The sequence below is a fragment of the Syngnathus typhle genome, linkage group LG22 (genome assembly GCF_033458585.1).
Source record: "Syngnathus typhle isolate RoL2023-S1 ecotype Sweden linkage group LG22, RoL_Styp_1.0, whole genome shotgun sequence".
Classification (NCBI taxonomy): Eukaryota; Metazoa; Chordata; class Actinopteri; order Syngnathiformes; family Syngnathidae; genus Syngnathus; species Syngnathus typhle.
The window spans coordinates 6,266,566-6,288,033 of record NC_083759.1 but is presented as its reverse complement, the minus strand read 5'-3'; the positions used below and the strand labels follow the sequence as shown (position 1 = coordinate 6,288,033).

General features: G+C 45.3%; 1 protein-coding gene across 6 annotated transcripts in view; it reads left to right on the top strand.

Annotated features, from left to right (window-relative positions):
• Positions 1-21,405, top strand: part of plcb1l (phospholipase C beta 1-like) — a 35,600-nt gene extending 14,195 nt beyond the window's left edge. For 5 of the 6 annotated variants that reach the window (XM_061270022.1, XM_061270024.1, XM_061270025.1 and 2 more), the window contains 29 exons: positions 5,083-5,223; positions 5,488-5,567; positions 6,488-6,541; positions 6,925-7,000; positions 7,818-7,918; positions 8,261-8,427; positions 10,121-10,267; positions 10,581-10,738; positions 10,813-10,895; positions 11,012-11,096; positions 12,487-12,667; positions 13,019-13,105; positions 13,296-13,366; positions 13,462-13,558; positions 13,629-13,713; positions 13,831-13,955; positions 14,023-14,177; positions 14,244-14,508; positions 14,585-14,689; positions 14,768-14,883; positions 15,283-15,409; positions 15,491-15,544; positions 15,609-15,828; positions 15,913-16,081; positions 16,149-16,225; positions 16,294-16,383; positions 16,469-16,526; positions 16,942-17,028; positions 19,694-21,405. In XM_061270022.1, coding sequence (XP_061126006.1) covers positions 5,083-5,223; positions 5,488-5,567; positions 6,488-6,541; positions 6,925-7,000; positions 7,818-7,918; positions 8,261-8,427; positions 10,121-10,267; positions 10,581-10,738; positions 10,813-10,895; positions 11,012-11,096; positions 12,487-12,667; positions 13,019-13,105; positions 13,296-13,366; positions 13,462-13,558; positions 13,629-13,713; positions 13,831-13,955; positions 14,023-14,177; positions 14,244-14,508; positions 14,585-14,689; positions 14,768-14,883; positions 15,283-15,409; positions 15,491-15,544; positions 15,609-15,828; positions 15,913-16,081; positions 16,149-16,225; positions 16,294-16,383; positions 16,469-16,526; positions 16,942-17,028; positions 19,694-19,918 — 3,486 coding nt within the window. In that variant the 3' untranslated portion in view covers positions 19,919-21,405. Of the gene's footprint in view, positions 1-5,082; positions 5,224-5,487; positions 5,568-6,487; positions 6,542-6,924; positions 7,001-7,817; positions 7,919-8,260; positions 8,428-10,120; positions 10,268-10,580; positions 10,739-10,812; positions 10,896-11,011; positions 11,097-12,486; positions 12,668-13,018; positions 13,106-13,295; positions 13,367-13,461; positions 13,559-13,628; positions 13,714-13,830; positions 13,956-14,022; positions 14,178-14,243; positions 14,509-14,584; positions 14,690-14,767; positions 14,884-15,282; positions 15,410-15,490; positions 15,545-15,608; positions 15,829-15,912; positions 16,082-16,148; positions 16,226-16,293; positions 16,384-16,468; positions 16,527-16,941; positions 17,029-19,693 lie in introns of those variants that run through there. The other variant, XR_009711359.1, reaches the window with a different exon arrangement.
• The last annotated feature ends 63 nt before the right edge of the window (positions 21,406-21,468 follow it).

Here is a 21,468-nt window from a genome sequence, read left to right as displayed (position 1 = left end):
TTTGCTATTTCGCTGGCAGCAAAAGCTGCCTTTGAGTGACTCGCGGCATTGATTGAAAGGTGTGAGTCATTTTAACAACAGCGGCGCTAAAGGTGCCATGCTAATGATCGTCACTCGCGAGGTGATGCTCGCTCCCAGTTACATAATCACCTCGCCGGCAGCCAACTTGCTTCGCGTTTCTTCTCACAATCGGCTGTGCTTTAATTGGGGCCGATCGATATCTCCCTTTAGTTTACCGCCATCTTGTTATCGTCCATCATTTTTGCAACAGATTAGCGTTTGCGGTGGATGGATGAAAGGATGGCTCAACTATTGAGTTGTTGTTGTTTTTTTAATAACTGCCACGGTCACAAGGTTACCTATTAATCAACGAGGTGAAGCAGAGGCACAATTTCTCTTTCGTTCCTCAAAACCACTTGGAAAGGAGTCAATATTGCTGGCAGATATTTTGTCCTTTCTTTCGTTTAGGCTTTTGAAAGTGCTTTTCAAACGCTCTCAAGCCAATTCTTTGGTACAGCCAAGGGGTCCTATAAAAGGGCTGCGTAATAACGTCTTCCTTTACTTCTATATTTCAAAGAGGTTATCGTTTAAATTAATTTCAAACTGTTTTTATGACGCTCATCAATTGTTGGTCAGTCCGTTTGCCGCAAACTATCGCAAGGTTTGTTTAAACTCCTTCTATTTGGCGACCCGGCCACGGGGGCAGATGGGTCGAGGATGTCCAAACCAGCGGGGCTGTCAGCTACTGATGGCTAATTGCTAACAAGCGCCCGCAGGCATCAATCAGACAGACGGGCTAATTCTAATGCTAATGCTAACGGGCAGATTCAAAGGCCCGATTAAATTTGAATTTGATTTTGCCCTGTTGCTTGCCAAAAAGTGAATCTAGAGGCAGGAATATTGTGTCTCATACAAACTGATTGCCTTCCAATTAGGGATGCGGCAATGATGACGGCAATAAAAGCCCCCTGCCACTGAATGGCCCTCATATGGCATAATTAGTTTACGACTTTTTTTTTTTACGGCTGCGTTGTCCTATAAAGGGTAACAATGAACAAGTGGGGATAAAATGTGGAATTTGAGAAAGTTTGTTTAAAGTGTGCCATTATGACACTTTGCAACACGCATTAGCGCTTAGAATTGTTTTCGCCACACATTTATGAAACACATTCAGCTTGGGCTGTAATTACCACACAGAAGGCCTAACTTGCTTTTATCTTTGGCGTGTGCCAAATGGTCTTGGCCCCAGGATAGCCAGGCCGGGGACCCTCGAGGGGATGGTCCACAAAGGGGTCTTGGAGTAAATAATTCACTGTGACTGTGACTCACATGGCGGAAGCATATGTCCACCCGCCCCCCCCTCTTGAACTCTTCCCATTGCTGCCAAAACATAATTCTGTGTCCCAGTATTCCATCTTATGTATTCAGGACACTAAGCAGATCCCCCTGGTGACATTTTTTATAATTTGTACCAGAAGTGGCTTGTGGGGCACATTCCTCCGCAGTGGCGGCTGTATAGCATCACGAGAGGCCAACGTGTTGCGTTATGTAACCGAGTCAAGCGGGAAGGATGTGCTTTAAATTGGACACTTCCTGTATGTCATTGGAAGCTTTGCATGTGGATATTTTATGGCATTTTCTGCATTTTTATTTGTGGCCGGAATGTTAATTTCCGAGATGTTTGACTACTGCCGCCAGCGTTCTGTCAGCGTCGTAGCGCCTTGAGTTAATGAGTGTGCGGCAAGACTGCAGGGTAATTACTGTAGTTATGTACCTGCCACTTTCTAGTGCCTGCTAGCTGTTTTAAGTGCCTACCATCACCCGTTTGACAGACAGCTCGGGCCAAATGGGCTTCGAAAATTCATGCGGATGACTCAGAGCGAGTGGGTGAGCGTGGGAGCAACGGAATACCAAGAACGCGGCAACAAAGAGGAAATGCTTTTTAAGCATGGCTGAAGTCTTGTGACCTATCAGCATTTTTTATGTCTGAGAATTTATATATTTCGGAGTCAGTCACCTACTTTTCCAAGCAATTCACATGTTTTGTGGTGTGTAGTGCCAATAATTACAATGCAGACTTACAAGACAGGAACAAACGAGAAACCTCCTCCTTGTTTGAGGTAGCACAAAGAATACAATCATAATTGTTCCCAATCCTCTCCAAGCATCTGCCGCCTGATTACATTCTGCAGCTTTCGGATTTGGCGGTGTCATGCGTCGTTACGCAACCGCTTCGCTCAAGCTTGAATGATGAAGTCGCGCCTATTTGGGTTTGTGTGATTCGATAATGAGAAGTGTGTACGTGCGCGTGTGTGTGTGTCTATGTCTTGAGTCTGATGGAGTTGACGTGCAGGAAGTGTGCACGGCAGGTAGCGCGCTTTCACCTCGGCAAACGCGGCCCTCTTGCTCCCTTTCCGCCTTTCTGACTTTGCCTGGCGGCGATGCACACTCAGTGGGACTGACGTTTTTTATTTTTATTTTTTTTGGGACCGTCTGGCCTCTGTCGCTTAGTCCAACACTTTATTTGCAGCATAACCATTTTGGAACATGTTTCGTCACCATTGTTCTTGTAAAGTGCTGTATACTAAAGTGGAATTATTTGTGGAAAAGTACCTTGTAATGGGCCTCATGGTGCTGCATTATTGCAGTTCTTTACATAACGTTATAAAAAAAAAACAACATTTCCCATATGTGAGTAAAGTGTTCCAATTTCCTCCCTGATTCTGCAGCTTTATTCCCTTTAAAGTCTCGCCGCCATCATTGACCACAGAATGCAAAACGTTTAGTCGCATGCTACGCAGCCAAGATAATAAAAAAAAGAACACAACTTTATTTTTTTTTAATCTGAAACGCTTTATTGAAAACAATGACAGGGCGAGCCAATGAAAAGCTTCAGCTAATTAGATGATTTACAAATTCCACAAAAACAAGCCCATCCAAGAATTTTGAGCCAGCATAATTTGTTGACCTTTCAGTTCCTATAGGTGACCCAATACTTTTGTTCCATTCAAGACCAATACATCACATCCTGCCACCCTGAAGGCATCCTTGGCAGCTATCCGGCGCTGCCGCGTGAGAAACGACTGTAATAAATTGGCGCGAGGCTGTGATTGGATTATTCATGAGCAAAAGATGAGGAATACATTGCTTGTATAACTGCTCTTTTGAGAAATACATTTTTTACATTTTCACGCTGCTCAACCCCTCAGTGCGTCACGAGATGGTCAACATTTAGTCCGAAATATAAAAATCGGCGGCTATCAAGACTGAGATGACCATCGGTCAATGTCAGCCACGTAGCATCCGTGACCTCTGACCTGCCCCAATAGGTGGCGGTAACAGTGAGTTATGAAAGCCTTCAGGATGTTGTGGTGTTGCCGTGCACTCGTGGCTAATGGTAGACCGCGATATAAAAATGCCCAACATATCCATCTTCCTTCCTTTCCTTTTTCCAGAGATTTGTACGTGTTGTCTGCGAGCTCACTGGAGACGGCGTAGTGAAAGGTTTCCATGCAATTAAATAGGTTGTTTGATCAGCGGAGAAGCTTTAAAGCTCAACTACACGCCCACAACAGACACGAGAGAGGGGAAAAAAAACTTTAGCGCTCCCGCAGCGACGATGCGAATGTGAAGGTTTTTTAAGTTGTCTTGGCGGGGCCGGATTAGCGTTAGCGCTGCCTGCGCACAAACGTTTGTGCCTAGCTAAACTGTGAAAAGGAAGCACTTCCTTTTTTTTTTCTTTTATATCTACATCCTGCAGGTATTTGTTGTAATTATGACTTTACTATGGTTTAGAAACAGACACATTCAAAATTCCTTCCAGACCGTTCGGTGTATCACGGTGCACAAAGCCCCGCTTTTATTTCAGATTAATGACCCATTCGGTCCCCCTCACCCCGCCCGTCATCACAATACCCCGGCGCAAATGACATCCCCCCCCCCTCCCACCTTCCGTTCTTGGTCCGTGACTTTCCTCATATTGCCACTTTCCTTTTGGTGGTTCTCTGCTATGAGCTAGCCGGTCGCAAGGGAACGCTAATGGCTTCTTCTTGGCGGCGTTGCATTTTAGCAAATTGAATGTGGTCCCCCCCCCTCTTTTTTTTATGGTTTGGTTGATGGTTAGAGAGCCTGATGGATCCCTGGCCGTAATCACCCAGCTTCCTGACGGCCAAAAGAGAAAAGTGGGGTGGAGAGCTTCGGAAACTGGCACCAAAATGGGGTGCCGTTCCATTTCGGCTCTCCTGATCGCACACAAAGCTCTTTGTTCGATTTGTTCGGTTATCGCCGCTCGTTTGCTTTCCCCGCTAAGCCTTCACAAGACCTTTTGTTGTTTGTTAATTAAGCGACTGTTTTGTATGCTGCTCCGCACAGAGAGCAAGGGAGTCTTACTCCTCCTCTTTTCCGCCTCAGAGGTATTTTGTATTTCTCTAATAGGCCGTGTTCCACGCAGATGAGCTGTTTAAATGTATATTTGTTTTACTGCCTCCTCCTCCTCCTCAGACAATTACATTCCCCGATGCGCACGCCGGAGTCAATCGTGACGAGCTGGAACGGCGCCAGAATGTTTTATTTTTTGGGAAGAGGTTTCACAACACATTGAACCTCTCTGGAATTGCTCAGTGCGTCAGATCAAGTGGAGTTCAGTTAAATGTATCGATTGTTCTGATTGATTGCTGTTTTTTTTTTTCATCAGCAACTGAGTAATGGATCTTTACGGAGCTCTTCATTTAGATGGGATCAACAAACAAATGGTTGTGTCGTCAACAAGTGTCGTGTTTTGTGATCTAACCCAGGCGGAGTTCCTCAGGGAAGTGTGTTAGGTCCATTTTTTTTTTTTTTATTGCTTTTGTGCTGCTTCAGCAAAGTGAACATTTCAGGTGCCGTCACCTTTTAAATGGCACTATAATCAAGTTCTTACGGTCTTGCTTTCCAAGCCCTTAATGTCTTTAAAGGGAAAAAGTAAAAGAACAACCTTTTGTATGCGACAGGGTGACATTGCGGCGCTGCTCTTTTCAACACCTTTTTGTCAGGTTCGTCTGCTTGGTTCTTGAGCCGGCTGTCTCTCTCCCGTGTGTGTTGTAGGAGGCAAAACTGCGCGAGCTGCTGGATCTTAGCACGCTGGCGGGCAAGATGGAGAACAGGATGCTGACGGTGGTGAGCGGCACCGACATGGTCAACGTCACCTACCTGAACTTCATGGCCTCCCAGGAGGAGACGGCCAAGGTGAACTGCAGCACTCATTCACAGAAATGGAGTAGTAGTAGTACCAGTACCAAGGCTAATGGTAAACAACACCAATGTGGTTCTGGCTGGTCTACTTATACAATACGGTAATCCAAAGCAGGTTGCCATAGCAACAACTACTACCATTCTCTTATCTCGATGTTATGCCGTGAATTCTTTTACACTGTGTAGCACAACATAGCAGCATGTACATAACTTTATTAGTTATTTTGGAGGCTTGTGTGTGGGTTTGGTTTCCCTTAGGAATGGGCGGAGGAGCTTTTCAGTCTGGCTTCTAACCTGCTGGTGCAAAACATGTCCAGAGAGGCCTGTCTGGAAAAAGCGTAGGCCATCTCCACACACACAGACACGCATATCAAGACACAAACACACACACACTTTCCGAGCCATAAATCACCGACCTCGGTTGACTGCTGTTTAGCGGCGTAGTGCGTGGAGTGACCCAGCCATTGACTTTTAAAGCGACATCGTTGCCGTGTCGCCTCTGAGCGCGTTGTTCGATCCCTTTCGACTAGAGTGACCTGAAATATTAATCCGCCATGAACATGCGGCTATTTGTTGTTTATCTGCGATCGGCTCTCAACCGTCTCTGCCGCCCGCCCGCCCTCCCTCCCAACGGCAGGCAAATTGACTTATGAGACAATAAAAGCGGCCATCGACCGAGCGCGCGCTGGGTAGACTTCTGTCGGCTAGTGTCCTCCAGTGCGGTGCTGACGTGTAAAAGTGGGCCATGTCAAAAATGTTTATGTTTTGCTACAGGATGTAGCAATTAGCCATTAGCGGTTTATGTTCCTCTGCTTTTATGGATCTGTTGGCAAAATTATTAATACATATAAAAGCCAATAAATACATAAAATAACATTGGGTTAGTATTTTTTTAATTTAAATATCATTTAATATTATTTATAATATTTCAAATAAATGATAAAATATATAACAAAGTTTACTACTCTTTTCATTGCGTGTCGTCTCTTCTACAATTAAACTGCTCTATTATGGACACGTCTCAGTATTAAATACCAAATCTGGAAAAAAAAAGCTGCTAAAACAGTAGCATTAATGCAGTGTGAGTGCCAAAAGAAGTGCAGAGTGTAGTGGATATTAATTATTAGCCAGGAGCCACTTAAAGGCCCCGGCTCCCGTCGCGTCTATTTATAGCACCGCTTGCACATGCTAAACTGTCGTGTTTATACACGTCCGTCATGTGACACAACGTGTAACGCTTTTTTTGTGCTGCGTGCAGATACACCAGACTGAAGCTCCAATTGAATCCCGAAGGTCGAATCCCCGTCAAGAAGTAAGACGTCTCTTCTGGCTCATTCTCCTTCATCCTCCTCTCATGCAGGGTTTATGATGGCGCTTACTTAATATACAGCCTCCATTAAAAGTGTGCAGGGAGCCGAGGGTTTATACACTAATTAGTGGAATGAGTCGATTAATTCGAATCTTTAATTAAAAGTTCATTTATTAACGCTACATTGCCGCCTAAAGGTGGGAACTCTGTTTTGCTAAACAAGCACAACTTGCCATTGAAAAATGAGCTTAACCTAAATGAGTGGACCAACACTCACTCAAGTTACCCTGCACAAAAAACGGGACACTTCCGAGTTGCTTTCTGTCCTGATCAGCAATCGTCACATCCCAGCCTGACATTTTTTTGCGTTTGTGTCCTCCCCGCAGCATCTTCAGAGTCTTCTCGTCCGATCGCAAACGAGTGGAGACGGCGTTAGAAAACTGCAACCTTCCCTCCGGCAGAGTGAGCCACCAAAACATTCCTCACCCCCCCCCCTCTTCTTTCTTCTCCTCTTCATCCTCTTCCTTGCGTCCGTCAGTCCCCTCGTCTGAGTCATCCTTGTCATGACACAAACGCACCCATGGGAGCCGCATTGATGCAGCCTCTTTATTTTTATTCTCCTCGTCATGTGTACGCACGCTCACCTCCAGCTAGTATCGTCAAAAGCCCGAATTTGCTTTCCGCGTCATGGATTTGCACTCGTTGAGCGTTTAACAAGTGTTTTTTTTTTTCATCAGTTCATCAGTGACCTTCATTTCTGTCCATGCGTGTCAAAGCATATGTCTTCATTTTTACAAAATGCCCAAGTCCAGGCTTTAATTTTCTAACAATTCTAAAATCAATGAGTTCACAATGAATGGCCTCTTAATGCAAACACCACAAATATACTCACGCACGCACACACACACGTGTGTATATGGATATGTAGAGCGAGCAGGAGCTAATTAGCACAAGGAACTGCAGGAACAAACGTGTTGCCTTGTGATAGTCTGCCGGGATTTGCTGCTGTTCCTGCGGGCTCATAATTACAGCTAAATGGTACGCCTGTTAATCCCTAAAACACACACACACAGACACAGACACACACACACACGATGACTCATTGACCTGTCATGATTGAGAGACATCTTTAAAATAATTAATCGTTGTGGACTAAAGAATAGAGATACTCTTCCGGATCAAAAGTATTGGGACACATCTCTTGATTGGAACTAATTCCGTTTAGTTTCATTTTGGAACAATTTTCTTACTTTACTTTTTTGTTTGTTTTCTGCTGCAGAACGACTCCATCCCCCAAGAAGACTTCACGCCGGAAGTGTACAACTTATTCCTCAGCAACATCTGCGCCCGGCCCGATTTGGACCACATCTTCTCCGATGTGTAAGATGTCCAATTCTCTTTTTTTCTTTCTTTTTTTTTAATTGGTCAGTTTGCAGGGTAGCTATCGCCTTGGTAACTGAAAAAACGCTAAATCAAGGCATTGGCTGATAGCGTGGGATAAAGGGCAAGTCTATTTGGAGATGCAAAAGGGGGGTGATTCATTGTCTCGCTTCTCTTTTCATGATGATTGTTGGAGGGATCACACACACACATACACACACACTCGCACAGCCTTTCAGGCCATGTACTTTACTGAAGATTGCATCCTTTAAAGTAAAATGTAACACCCTGTTAGTTTTGAAGAACGTCCTCTCATACGCTGGACACTTTTTGTGGTTTCAGGGGTGCAAAGAGTCGCCCGTACCTTAGCGTGGAGCAGATGACGGAGTTCATCAACAACAAGCAGCGAGACCCCCGACTCAACGAGATTCTGTACCCGCCCCTCAAGCCTGAGCAGGTCCAACAGCTGCTGGAAAAATACGAACCCAACGCCACACTTGCGCAGAACGGTTAGTAGGGATAGAGCAGCTTTTAGTCAAAAGTATTGGGACGCACCTCTTGCATTGATGGACACAAGGAGGGTTTTGTCCTCACTTCAGGGGTGATGTTTTATTTATTTTTGTGTGTAAGAGTGCTGGCAGGAGGCAACAGCGACAATGTTTTGAGATTAGGACCACCAGACGCGGACGGACCCCTGCCTGTCCAAAAAGACTTTGAGCGAGCTAAATCTGCAGTACGATGAAGCGCACGCGAGCCCGCCCCGCTTTTCAGAGTTTAAAAATTGAACATCACAAGTGACAAGCGAGGGAATAATTCATGAATGAGCGCCTGGATGGACGAGCAGCAGTGAATCATAAAGTGCTTTCAAGTCATCCCAGGTGTCCGTCTGCGCGCTGCGCTGGCAGCCGCACGCTGCCGCCTTCAAGGTCAAGGCTTCACAAAATCTGCCCGAGTCGATTTGTCAATGGTGTGCTGTGATGCACTTGGACACATGACTTGGCACACATTTTCCAGGGAGAATTTACGATTTTTTTTTTTAAGGATGTAGTAGCTTATGTTGTCAATCAGGCTAGCCTGAAAAAGTAGCTCTCTAAAGCACATTCAAACAAGTATGTTAGTAAACTGTCATCACTGGTGTGTGTTTACATCCTACTTGGAAGCTCGCCCTTCTCCATCCCGCTGATGACATATGAGTATTTATTTCCCCCGGAAGGAAAGTGCCGCCATCTGCTCAGCAGAGGGGTCACCCGCATGCCCCCGCTATCATCGATCTCAAGGACACTCCTGTTTACATTTTTTGTCTTGAATGATTTTATTTCCAAGTGGCCCATGATTCCATTTTAAAAATCAAACATGGCTTTCCACGCACATTTGTTTCGTCTCCAGCACACAAATTGCTTTCCCTCATACAGGATCAAATGTCGGCTTTTTTTCATATCGCTTCCTCCATAAGTAGCGTTGATTTCACATGCTAATAATCATCTCTTAGCCGCCCCTTTAAATGGCTCCGATGTTAACATTGTTAAAATGGGAACAAAACACCACAAGGGTAATCGTCTTTATCGTCACTGAGAGGAAGCTTTTATGTGTGATAAGGGATCGTTAAAATACTAATAAACATCCTTATTAAGGCTGGAGTCGGTAGCGTCCCATGGATGGTGTGGAAAATTCAACCTATGTGTTTGTTTGTAGAGAATGATAATGAGAATTATTTTGAGCTTGTAAAATTTCCCTCTTGGGAGTGAGCACCTCCAGATGTCAACCATGTTAACATGGTTTCCCTGTATTTCATCTCCTGGGAGCGCCAAGGAAGTGGTTGGAGGGGTTGGACCTGGTGGCAAGGGGAGCCCCCCCACCATCAATCTTCAGGGATGCAGAGAGCTGCGCTTTTACAGATGACAGCCCGCCGTTAATTAGAGAAGTGACTCTGCAGAGGGCGGCGCCGCATTAATTAGCATAAAGTGGCCGCGGGGACTTGCCGCGCCCGCCGAGCGCACGCATCGCTTTGCATATTTAGCGTGACGTCGGAATGCGTGTGCGTGCCTAGCAGGCTTTTTGTGCATTTTCTTTCTTTTTTTTTTTGCTCTGAGCACTTGTGCAATATGCTGAAACTAGACAATGTAGCGTGTGTGTAATTTATGCTAATTTGTGTTTTTTGGGCAAACAAGTGAGAGAGTTGATTGTTTTTTTCTTTTTTTTTAGGTCAAATCTCAGTGGAGGGCTTTGCCAGGTACTTGAATGGCGAGGAGAACAGCATCATCCCCCCAGAGAAACTGGACCAGAGCGAAGACATGACCTTTCCCCTCTCACACTATTTCATCAACTCCTCTCATAACACGTACCTCACAGGTACAAACACACACACTCACACACTTATTGTTATTCATGAAATTTTCTACTGCGCCTTGTAACGGAAAGAAAATGCTATTTTCTCTGTCCTTCAATGGATGTTAAGACATTGATTCAATTTCATTGTCGGCTGGATGCTTTTGAAGTGGATCCGACTGTGGCTCCTCTGATGGGAATTCACAGAATTCTTTTTAATGCCTGGAAAGATTTGGGACTCAAAAAGCCGTTGAATCTCGTGACATTACATTTGCAGCATTTGTGGATGAAAACAACCAGACAAAATGTTTTTGTTTTTTGTATTTTGTCGGTGTAGCTGGGCAGCTGGCGGGCAGCTCGTCGGTGGAGATGTACAAGCAGGTCCTTCTTTCCGGCTGCCGCTGCATCGAGCTGGACTGCTGGAAGGGACGGACCACTGAAGAAGAACCCGTCATCACCCACGGCTTCACCATGACAACCGAGGTCTCCTTTAAGGTACCAGCCGCACGGTGACAGAGTTGATAGCTCAAGATCTGTAAAGTGATGCAGGTATGTTTGTGTGTGCTTAGGAGGTGATCGAGGCCATCGCAGAGTGTGCCTTTAAGACTTCCCCCTTCCCCGTCATCTTATCTTTTGAGAATCACGTGGACTCGTAAGTCTATGAAGCTGCTTTGGAACTTTGCTACTCTCAAAATCCAAGTTCTTCCTGACGGTGTTCCTTGAAGATCTTTAACAATCGTTTAAAATATTTTTTTTTTTGTTATGCAGACCCAAGCAGCAGGCTAAGATGGCCGAATACTGCCGCTCGATATTTGGCGACGCTCTGCTGACAGAACCTTTGGAAAAGTATCTTGTGAGTCCAACACACATTTAACTGTGGCAATTTGTGGACTCACGTAACAGCCTGCTATCAACAGTTTGCGTCGCATTTGGCAAGGCTTGCTGGCGCTCGCCACCACCCGTCTGTCACTCTTTAAAATGGCCTTCCGCAGTCGCGATATATTTCTGTGCATGTTTCTGTTGACATGCCTCTGAATTTTTTAGTTTTAGTCCCCCTTCTTCGCCAATGTCACACAAGGCACGGCAGCCGCGAGCAATTGAACGGTCAGACGACAAAGTGTGGCCGAGGTAATCTCGCCGCTGCTTTTTCTTGGCGGCTCTTTATCAGGCTGGCTTCTGTTGCCATGGCTACCGAGCCCAAGCTTGCGTTATCCCTTTGTCGCCAAACTCTCCCATAACACTCCACTCCAATCGTGACAAATGTGTATCAGCGCGGCCAAAATGTGAATTTAAGACGATAATTTCAGTCTTGTACAACAATGGACTCCCCAGGTTGGCAAAGTTGCATAACTGGTGATTGCGCAACACACAATAGTGGAAAGAAACTGGGATGAGGTTCTCAGGGCTAGCAAAGTTAGCGCTATCATGTTCACAAAGCCTCTTCTTAAACATGCCTTTTTCTTGGCGGCCCTTTATCAAGATCTCCTTTGTTGCCACGGCTACCAGTCCAAAGCTTGCTTTGTCCCTTTTGTCATTCGTATCGCCATCTTCCTCCAAAGACGTCATTTGGCGACTGACACAGGGTCATTGCGGGAGCGTTTTTGTTGCCCCATACAGGGCTCCGCACTTCCGTGTGATCCAGCAGGGACGCCTTGTCAGAAGCGAGCAGAGGCATTATCTCCCTTCAACAGAGGTTCGCTCAGCCCTGCAACTGAGGATAAAGCGAGGGAATGTAGCGAGAGCCGTGAAATGCTTGCCCAATGTGATGTCACAGAGACCAATTTTCCTACCAGTGGCCGTGTAATTGTGGGGAGAACGTGAAAGCAAAGAAGGGCGCTCGTTACCCCTCGCATGCTTAGCCAATGGGATATCTCCTCCCAATTGGCTCGTCATGACGTTTAGCCTCTCCATGTGTTTGTTTTGTTTAAAGGTATAGTTAAAAGGCGCTTGAGTGTTTGCGATAATGGCAAGCTGTTGTTCGGCTCGCCTTTGACGTCATTCCTTTCATTCCCGGACGATCTGCTACTCGAATTTATCACCTCGTACGACGTAAACACATAAATATCAGAGGTGACAGGAAAAGGCAGTCTCTTGTTTCACAAGGACACTTTCTGACTTCAAGACGGCGATGGATATCAACCTTATTTGGCTTTTTATTTTATTGTTGTCGGTGGTGGGGGCAAACATCAGTCTTCCTTTTGGTTTTGTAAAGTTCTATATTTAACCTTCACCCTCTCATCTAGTTGGAGTCTGGAGTTCCTCTGCCCAGCCCGATGGAACTGATGGGCAAAATCCTGGTGAAGAACAAGAAGAAGCACCACAAGGCGTCGTCGGACGGCAGCGCCAAAAAGAAGCTATCGGAGCAGGTGTCTAACACCTACAGCGACTCATCCAGCGTCTGCGAGCCGTCTTCGCCAGGAGCCGGTACCGCATACACACACGTGCACACACCGAGGCCGCGGTCAGTGGAGCAATGCCGCTCGTATTGTTTAGCATCCATCACTTTCATGGTCCTCTCCATCACTTGAGTGGATTGCATGCACGGGTGCTGCATGCCTACTCGAGTGTCTTAAACACACAACACACACTCTTACTCTCTCCAACTTTATTAAAATACATACCTATATGGCGTGCTGATAAAACAAAGGCGTATTATTACAGTGCTGCAGTTGTTTGTTGCATGGCACACTGAGTCGCGTTGTTGCAGCAGATCAACAAAAAGTCTTATTGTGGGTTGTTTCACGGCAATTGAATTATTTTTTTTTTCCTGCGTAGGTTCCACAAAGGACGATGTGACTGAGTCCTCCCAGCCAGCAGAGGGCACCGAGCTCAGCCTAAGGCCACAAGGAAGGAAGTCCATCGGTGAGTCCCGGTGTACTATTTCTCGTTCTTGAGTCGCTTTGTTTCTTTCTATTGTGTATAAATAATTGCCGTGCTTGCTGTCATTCTATTTCTGTCCGTAACTGCCTGCTTTTTTTTTTTTTTTTTAACTCTGTGGATTATTTTTATCATATTACATTTCATGAACTGAGTTGATCTCATCTCATTAAAGGTGAGGTGGAGGCTGAAAGCGACGATGAAGACGACGACGATGATGATTGCAAAAAGGGATCCATGGATGAGGTGGGTGATATGCCGATGCTGCCCCCTAGTGTACATTTATAGGTAGCGCAACATTGATAACATGGAAGAGGTTTTTAACTGTGGATTATTATCAGGGCACGGCGGGCAGTGAGGCGTTTGCCACCGAGGAAATGTCCAACCTGGTCATCTACATCCAACCTGTCAAGTTTCACAGCTTTGAGGCTTCCAAAAGTACGTTCACGTGTTGGCTGATGGTTTTCTTCTGGACGTTGTGCCTCTTTATTCGTTATGTACCCGGCAGAGACCAGTCGCAGCTATCAGATGTCGTCCTTTGTGGAGACAAAAGCTCTGGAGCAGCTCACCAAGTCTCCAGTTGAGTTTGTGGAGTATCCTTAGGTTTTCAAATCAAATCAGGGCTTTCATGCAAAGGTCAGGATCAGGGTGAAGAAGGTTTTGAGGATTCAGTAGCATTCAGTCCATTCCTTAGCCTTGCTTGCTTTAAGATACAACAAACTACAGCTCAGCAGGATTTACCCAAAAGGCACCCGGGTGGACTCCTCCAATTACAACCCTCAACTCTTCTGGAACGCCGGCTGCCAGCTGGTGGCGCTCAACTTCCAGACCATCGGTGAGAAGTTTACCACCTGTCGCGTCCGTGAGCCTGATCCTAATCCCGTTTCTGTTCCCGCGCGAAGACCTGTCCATGCAGCTCAACCTGGGGATGTACGAGTACAACGGCAAGTCGGGCTTCCGGCTCAAACCGGAGTTCATGAGACGGCCTGACAAGCACTTTGATCCGTTTACTGAGAGCACCGTGGACGGGATCGTCGCCAACACGCTATCTGTCAAAGTAAACAAACACAACCACCGCATGGAGGGCGACCTGGAAAGCATTATTTTTCCTCGTTCATTCCAGATCATCTCGGGCCAGTTCCTGTCAGACAAGAAAGTGGGCACCTACGTGGAGATGGACATGTTTGGCCTTCCCGTGGACACCAAGCGTAAAGCCTTCAAGACCAAAACGTCCCAGGGCAACGCCATCAACCCCGTATGGGACGAGGAGCCCATCGTCTTCAAGAAGGTGGTCCTTCCCACGCTGGCCTCGCTCAGGATCGCCGTTTTTGAAGAGGGCGGGAAGTTCATAGGACACCGCATCATACCCGTCTCGGCTATACGGCCAGGTCGGTAAAAGTCAAGGCAGAAAGTGAGAGTGTCGAGGATTACGGTTTCAAGCCTCAACGTGCATCCTGGCTGCAGGTTATCATTACATCAACCTGAGGAACGAGAAGAACCAAACTCTGACGCTTCCTGCTCTCTTCGTATACGTGGAAGTCAAAGATTATGTTCCTGACACGTTTGCAGGTGAGAACCAACTCGGACATGTTTTGTCAACTCTGGCCCGGCGGCTTCACACATCATCATCGTCATGTTTGTTCTCAGATGTCATCGAGGCGCTGTCCAACCCCATCCGCTACGTCAACCTGATGGAGCAGAGGGCCAATCAGCTGGCTGCCCTCACCCTGGAGGAGGGCGGGGACGATGAGGCCGACAGGGAGGTGAGACACTTTTCATACAACCGGTTCTTTCCAATCTTAATTGTGTTTTGACTATAGAAAGAAATATTTGCATATTCCAAGCAAGTTTTCTGGCATTTCTCGGGTGGGAACTGAAATTGAATTTATCTCCACTGGGGGGCGCCATTTCGCTGATGTTGACTTGTAATGTGGCTATGGCGACCGTCTCCAAGTGAACTGAGATGAATGCCAGGCCACAGGAGGACACGGAAGTTAACAGATAAGAGCATGTCGGGCTGGAGATGGATGAAGATGAGCAGACGCTGGCTTACAAGTGTTTTGTTGACGGAGTGTTCTGGAACACGCTGGAAAGTTTTACTGGTTTACAAAGACGATGACATTTGAGGTGTAAAGGTGATGTTCTCGCATTGCGACGGATAGGCAGAGGCGGGCAGCGACCCCCCCTCAGAATCCAAGACGGACCCCAGGGCTGCCGTGCCGGCGGAAAACGGGCTGAGCCACACCCCAATCGCCCCCCCGCTGGTTGGACATCAGCCTCAATCTGCAGGTCAGTTTTATTTATTATTGTTGTTTAATAAATTGATCCTCTGTAGTAAGTAAACAAGGACACATTTATTATTCTTTTTAGGTTCTTTGAAACCACCTGTGAAGACTGAAGACATCATCCAAAGTGTCCTCACTGGTAAGAACCTTTTTTTTTTTTTTTTTTTTTGCCAACGTCCTCGCCATCACGTTCTCCATTTCAGAAGTGGAAGCTCTGACGCTGGAAGAACTGAAGCAGCTGAAGGGCTTCGTCCGCGAACAGCGCAAGCAGTACAAGGAGATGAAGGAGCTGGTGCGCAAACACCACCGCAAGACGGCCGAGCTCATCAAGGAGCACACGGCCCGAGTGAGCGAGCTGCAGAGTCAGCAGCAGCGAAGACGCAACACCCTGCACAAGAGCCACAAACGAGATGGTAAGAAAAGGTAGGTGGCGCTCTTCCAAGTTTTAATTTCGGCCCGACCTATATTCAACAGAAAAACATTTCATACAAAAATATATGCGTGCAGCCGCTCAGAACAATCGTTGTCCACGCTGGACCGAGAGCTGTGCGATCTGGACCACGAGTGCGGCCAACGTTTGTCCGAGCTGAAGGAGCAGCAACAGCAGCAGCTCCTCACGCTGCGTCAGGAGCAGTACTACAGCGAGAAGTACCAGAAGAGAGAACACATCAAGCAGGTGAGCCCTCACGATCCGCTTTGTGAATCTCAGCACCGCATGACAATTTTCTCTGTTTTCCATCCAGCTGGTGGAGAAGCTGACCACCCTGGCCGAGGAGTGTCAGAGTGCCCAGCTGAAAAAACTGAGAGACATCTGTGAAAAGTGAGAGCGTCATTCGGCATTCAGCGTATTACAAATGAAACATCTCATCCGCAGCTCTTATCCTGCAGGGAGAAGAAGGACCTGAAGAAGAAAATGGACAAAAAGAGACAAGAGAAGATCAGCGAAGCCAAGTCCAAAGACAAAAACGTCACAGAGGAGTGAGTCTTGTAATGTACTACTGTGTCCACTAGGTGGCGGTGTTGACGAAGAAAAGTATTGATGTGCTGCAATTGCTCCCTGCAGAGAGAAGCTGGAGATAAACAGGTCGTTTGTCAATGAGGTGGTGCAGTACATAAAACGGGTAAGAAAGAGCAGCCTCCGCAATGCCTTCTGTCGCCCTTACAATAAGAGTCAGATTTTGAATTTTGAATTTTTTTATGACATATTTTGACTTCATTCAACCAAAACCATAACCCAATATTGAAACTACATTTATTTACTGATCCTCTGCCAGTAGCATGTCACGTATATACTTTTCTGGTAATGTCGGTTGACCATAGTGAGTAAAACTGTGCCTAATGCTAATGCTAGTTATTTGAAACCATGGCGAGGAAGAAAAATGGCTAGCCTGACCAATAACAGTGAAAATGGAGACTTGAGATGAAAATTGCAATTTTAAAGTCTTCCCACCTTAATATTCAAAACATCTTTTGAATGTTATTTTTCTGAAGTACATTTTATTGAGTTTATCAATTTGATGGTTTTTGTGTGTGTAGCTGGAGGACGCGCAGAGTAAACGACAAGAGCGACTGCAGGAGAAACACAAGGACATACGGCAGCAGATTTTGGATGAAAGGCCAAAGGTAAAGAAAAAATAGATTTCAATTCATGAATTTTGCACATTTTGATTCATTTCAAATCTCCATAAATCTCAAACACAAACATAAATTTGACAGGCTTGTACAAATGAGCGTATGGATCTTCCCTTGCCGTGAGAACCTTAAACACGTACACACACGGGCGGTCGTCATGGCAACTTGCCCCCTCCCCCCTACACCGCCATCCCTCATGACACTCTGCAATCTGCTAATTCGGAAGTGAATTCTCCATCTGTGGCGAGGTGGGAGGCGAGTCCCAGGAGTGTGTGTGTGCGTGCGCATGTTTGTGTGTGAGCGTTTCCGTGTGCCTGCGTCAAACAGGTTGAAAGGATCGTGGCCACTGTGTTCTCTTAATTTGAATGTCACTAATCCATTCATACACTCCATAATATGTTTTATCATTTTTAAATATTAGTGATGAATTTAGTTTTGCGCCTAAATTTGTTACGGATTATTTTAAATGAAATATTATTTTAAATATTTATTTTGGGATTTCCAGTGCGTCCTCATTCAAACGCAGCTGTCACATTTTATAAGCTTCCCTTTGGAACGCCTCCTTTTATGGTGGGAATGGGTTTTTCTACATTCCTGCCGTTAGTGTTGCAAAGAAAATGTGGAGAATGGGATCGTGAAGTCAGGGAAGGACACACACATATATAAGTGTCTGCTTCTGTTTCAATAAGCATTCATCTTTTTCGCTCAGCCGCCGCTGTTGACTTTCATAGTTAAGAGCCGGATAACATTGAGAATATGAATGAGGCAAAAATGTGTTTCATCTCTTCTTTATCTGACATACCTTCACACACACACATACATACAGAGCAGGCAGGACAATCCTTCTCCTGCAATGCCGACAGGGTGGTGACCCTCCCGTCTCATCTTTTGTCTGAGTAAGCTTGCGCTTTTCGGGCCTAATTGGGACATGTTTGGAGATGGAAAAGTTTTCTTGCGGAGTTTATATATTTTTTTAGTGCTGTGAATAAAAAAAGAAAAGCTTACCCGACACCTTATTAGGTACACCGGTTACAATCTAATCCATTTTCTTTAAAAAAAATAAATAAATCAATCAACCCACAGCACCAATTTCGCCCATCCGCACAAAATATTTGTGGACACATCAACATGTCAAAGTCCGTCTCGGGGATCGGCCCCAAATGAGTCCCAATCAGAATCCGGTATCCTAGACAGATGGGTGACGCTAAATTGCCAAGCTTCTCCCTTTCCCTCGATGGCTCCTCGAAAGGAGGACAGCCGCCGAAGAAGGTCACGGCGCTTGTTGTATTTTAGGAAACGGGCGCCCGGGGTGCGTGACGAACACGCGTTTGTTGACCGGAGTTGAAAGACGAACGAGGAAGAGGGGGAGCCGCACTTGGTGGACGTCCAGTGTGAATGTAGATCAGAGTGGACGCGCAAGTTTACTTCCTGACCTTGTTTCATGCATGGAGGCAATTAAAGGAGAAATACATATCGTGCTATGAATTTTTATTTTATTTTTCGCCAATTTAAAAACACTTCCCAAATGTTCTAATGACATTTGTGACAGGCGTGAAAGATGACAGGCAGGCTGCACGTGTACCTACACACACACACTCATACACACACCCGGATAGTCCCACCCCCTAAGTAGGTCATGCGCAGTAGAGAGCCCAATGCATTTTTAGCCACCTGCTTGTAACGTGATGAGCTCGATGTCCGCCCTGTGAGAGCCACACGGAGAGCGAGACCCAAGGAAAGATGGGAAGGAGGGGAGGGGGGAGGGAGCGAGTCATACAAGGTGACCTTGAGATGCTGCACTCGAGAACAAGCAAGGACTCCAAAAATCGGTATTTTTGGGAGGCTTTTATCAGACACAACCTTCACTGCAGAAATGTTCGTGTCTCACACTAAACATGACAAGATGAAAACAAATGACAATAATGCAGTTTATTCAAATAGCACATAAGTATGAATTTCAATTATGGGGGTATTTTGAGGTCATTTATTGATACACAGACACAGCTTCTTTCCCCAGGCTGTCGCTCTGATCAACTCACACCACTCATAGAGTCTCAGAGACATCACTGGGCAATAATATCCTGTTCTTGTTTTTAGTCACCTGAATGTTGTTAGTCACTTAAATGTTGCACAGCGGCTGAGATCAACCAGAGTCAAATTCCTTGTTTAGCATGCACAAACTTGGCCAATAAAGCTGATTCTGATTACATTCCGCTCATAATGAACTTCATTTTGCTACTACTTAGTCTTATATCGTTGAAAATTGGGCAGTGTGTCTCCAAAGTGCAATGTGTTTTGGATCGTGCTTCTTGCCAGAATACTGCGACAGCGTTGCTCTTTTAATTACGCTGCTCCCTGGGGGAGCCACTCGGGTAGTTAAACAGAGAAATCGGCATTAAAGCAATCATTGGCACGCAACGGAATGAATGCTGTCGTGGGGGGGGGGGGGGGGGGGCTTTGAGTGCCTCGGAGAAAAACATGCCTCACCTGCGCACAGCATCACCTGGAAACATGAAGTCTGTTCACATCGGATGCACGTTAGGGAATTTTCAGGTTTTTTTTCATTTTATTTAACCTTTTTTTCTGCTTGGCAACCACTTTCAAATACGGACGACCAGAATCATTCCACTCACATTTCCTACTTCTCCATCCTTAGCTACAGAGTGACCTCGACCAGGAGTACCAAGACAAGTTCCGCCGGCTGCCCGTGGAGATCCAGGAGTTCGTTCAGGACAGCAGCAAGGCCAAGTCTGGTGACCAAAACCCGGCCGCTTCTTTCTCTTCCTCCACAACGACCGAGCGGCTCAACCACAAAGCGTCGCAATCGGAGGATGACGCAGAGGAAGCCTCGCTGGAGCGGGTGTATGACACGCCTCTTTAGAGGCGGACTGCAGGTGTGTTTGTGAGCCAGATCTGAGGACTCAGTGTGGTGAGTAGCTGTGGTCCGGACCCGTGTGTAAATAGTACCTCTGTTGTATTTGTACGTCACCTGTGTGTTGTCGTCACTGTTTGGGTGCGGCCACAATTTGGGTCACTAACTTACTTGAATGATTGCACATTTTGATTTTCTATCACGATGACGTCTGGTCAGCTTTTACTCCTTGACGTTTTATTTGTTTTTGCACTGAGCTAACCCGGATTAACTCCATTTTGTTCTCACAGAACAACGCTGCTATTACTTTTCGATTACCACTGATCGATGTTCGTGCACTGGTTGAGTTGCCCGAAGGTGTCGAGTTTCTGCATGTACTCAAACTAAGTCTAGATGTTACGGTAGCTCAGTATTGGTTGATTTGAAAGGTGGGATGACGTACAGTAATTGCAACAAATATTTGAGCTTTAGTGCAATTTGTAGATAAATACAAACTCTTATGGCGTCTTGCTCACAGATTTTCACTTACGCCAATATTGTAGTCAAGTTTTTGTTTTTTTCACTGTTCTAATCTACATTTTAACTTATTAAATTCAGGACTGGAAAAGTTAACATTTTATATAAAAAGCGAAATTATCATGGCAAGTAAAAGTGTAGCATAGACAAAAAACCCGCAGAAAATGTCATTTTTGTTGGAGCCAAGTAATTGTAGGGATATCAGTTCACCATATGCCACTTGTTGCTAGGCAGACTTCGAGGGGCTCCATCATAACGGCCCCATTGCTGGATGACACCCACCAAAACAACACGTTGCAAAACAATTGCTTCTAATGTTATATTTTGACACCATTTGAAAGTGGCAAAGGGCAACATAACGTTGATTTTTTTTTTTTTTTTTTTTTTTTTTTTTAAGATAAAAATCCAACTTGAGATCCCCAAATTGTTCATTTTTTGTCCGTTTTTACTAATTGCTGAGTCTTCTGACCAATGTCGTCTGATAATCTAATTTAAAAAAAAAAGTCAGATTCAAATATATAAAATTACGCTCTGCGTGTAAGTAGAAAACAAAAGGACTCTTTGACTAGACAAACGTGTGACGAGTCCCGTGACTTTTTTTTTTTTTTCCTTGTTGTTGATGTTGAATGTGTGGAATGCTTCCCACTGTGATTATGATGATAATGATGATGATGAAGAACTTGTGTGATATTTAATACTTTGATACCACTACTGACAGAGTAACACTTGTGAAAAAGCAGTATGTAATTTTGACCACGAAAAAGAGAAAAAAAAGCCTTTATATTGATTAAGTTACTAGTTTTTACATCGTCTTGACTGACTACTTTGATTTCAAGTGCCACTCCTGCATTCTTGCATTTGAATGTGTATGCACTCTGGAATCTGGCTAAAATATGACGTGGATCAAATAACAGTATCGTGTAAAGAGAATTTTGTCTGTAATTACAAATAAATGTGGCTGTTATTATTGTACATTACAAGGGTGGATTTGTCCGTTTGTTTATTTTTAACCATTTTATTACCATTCATTTATATTTGATTTT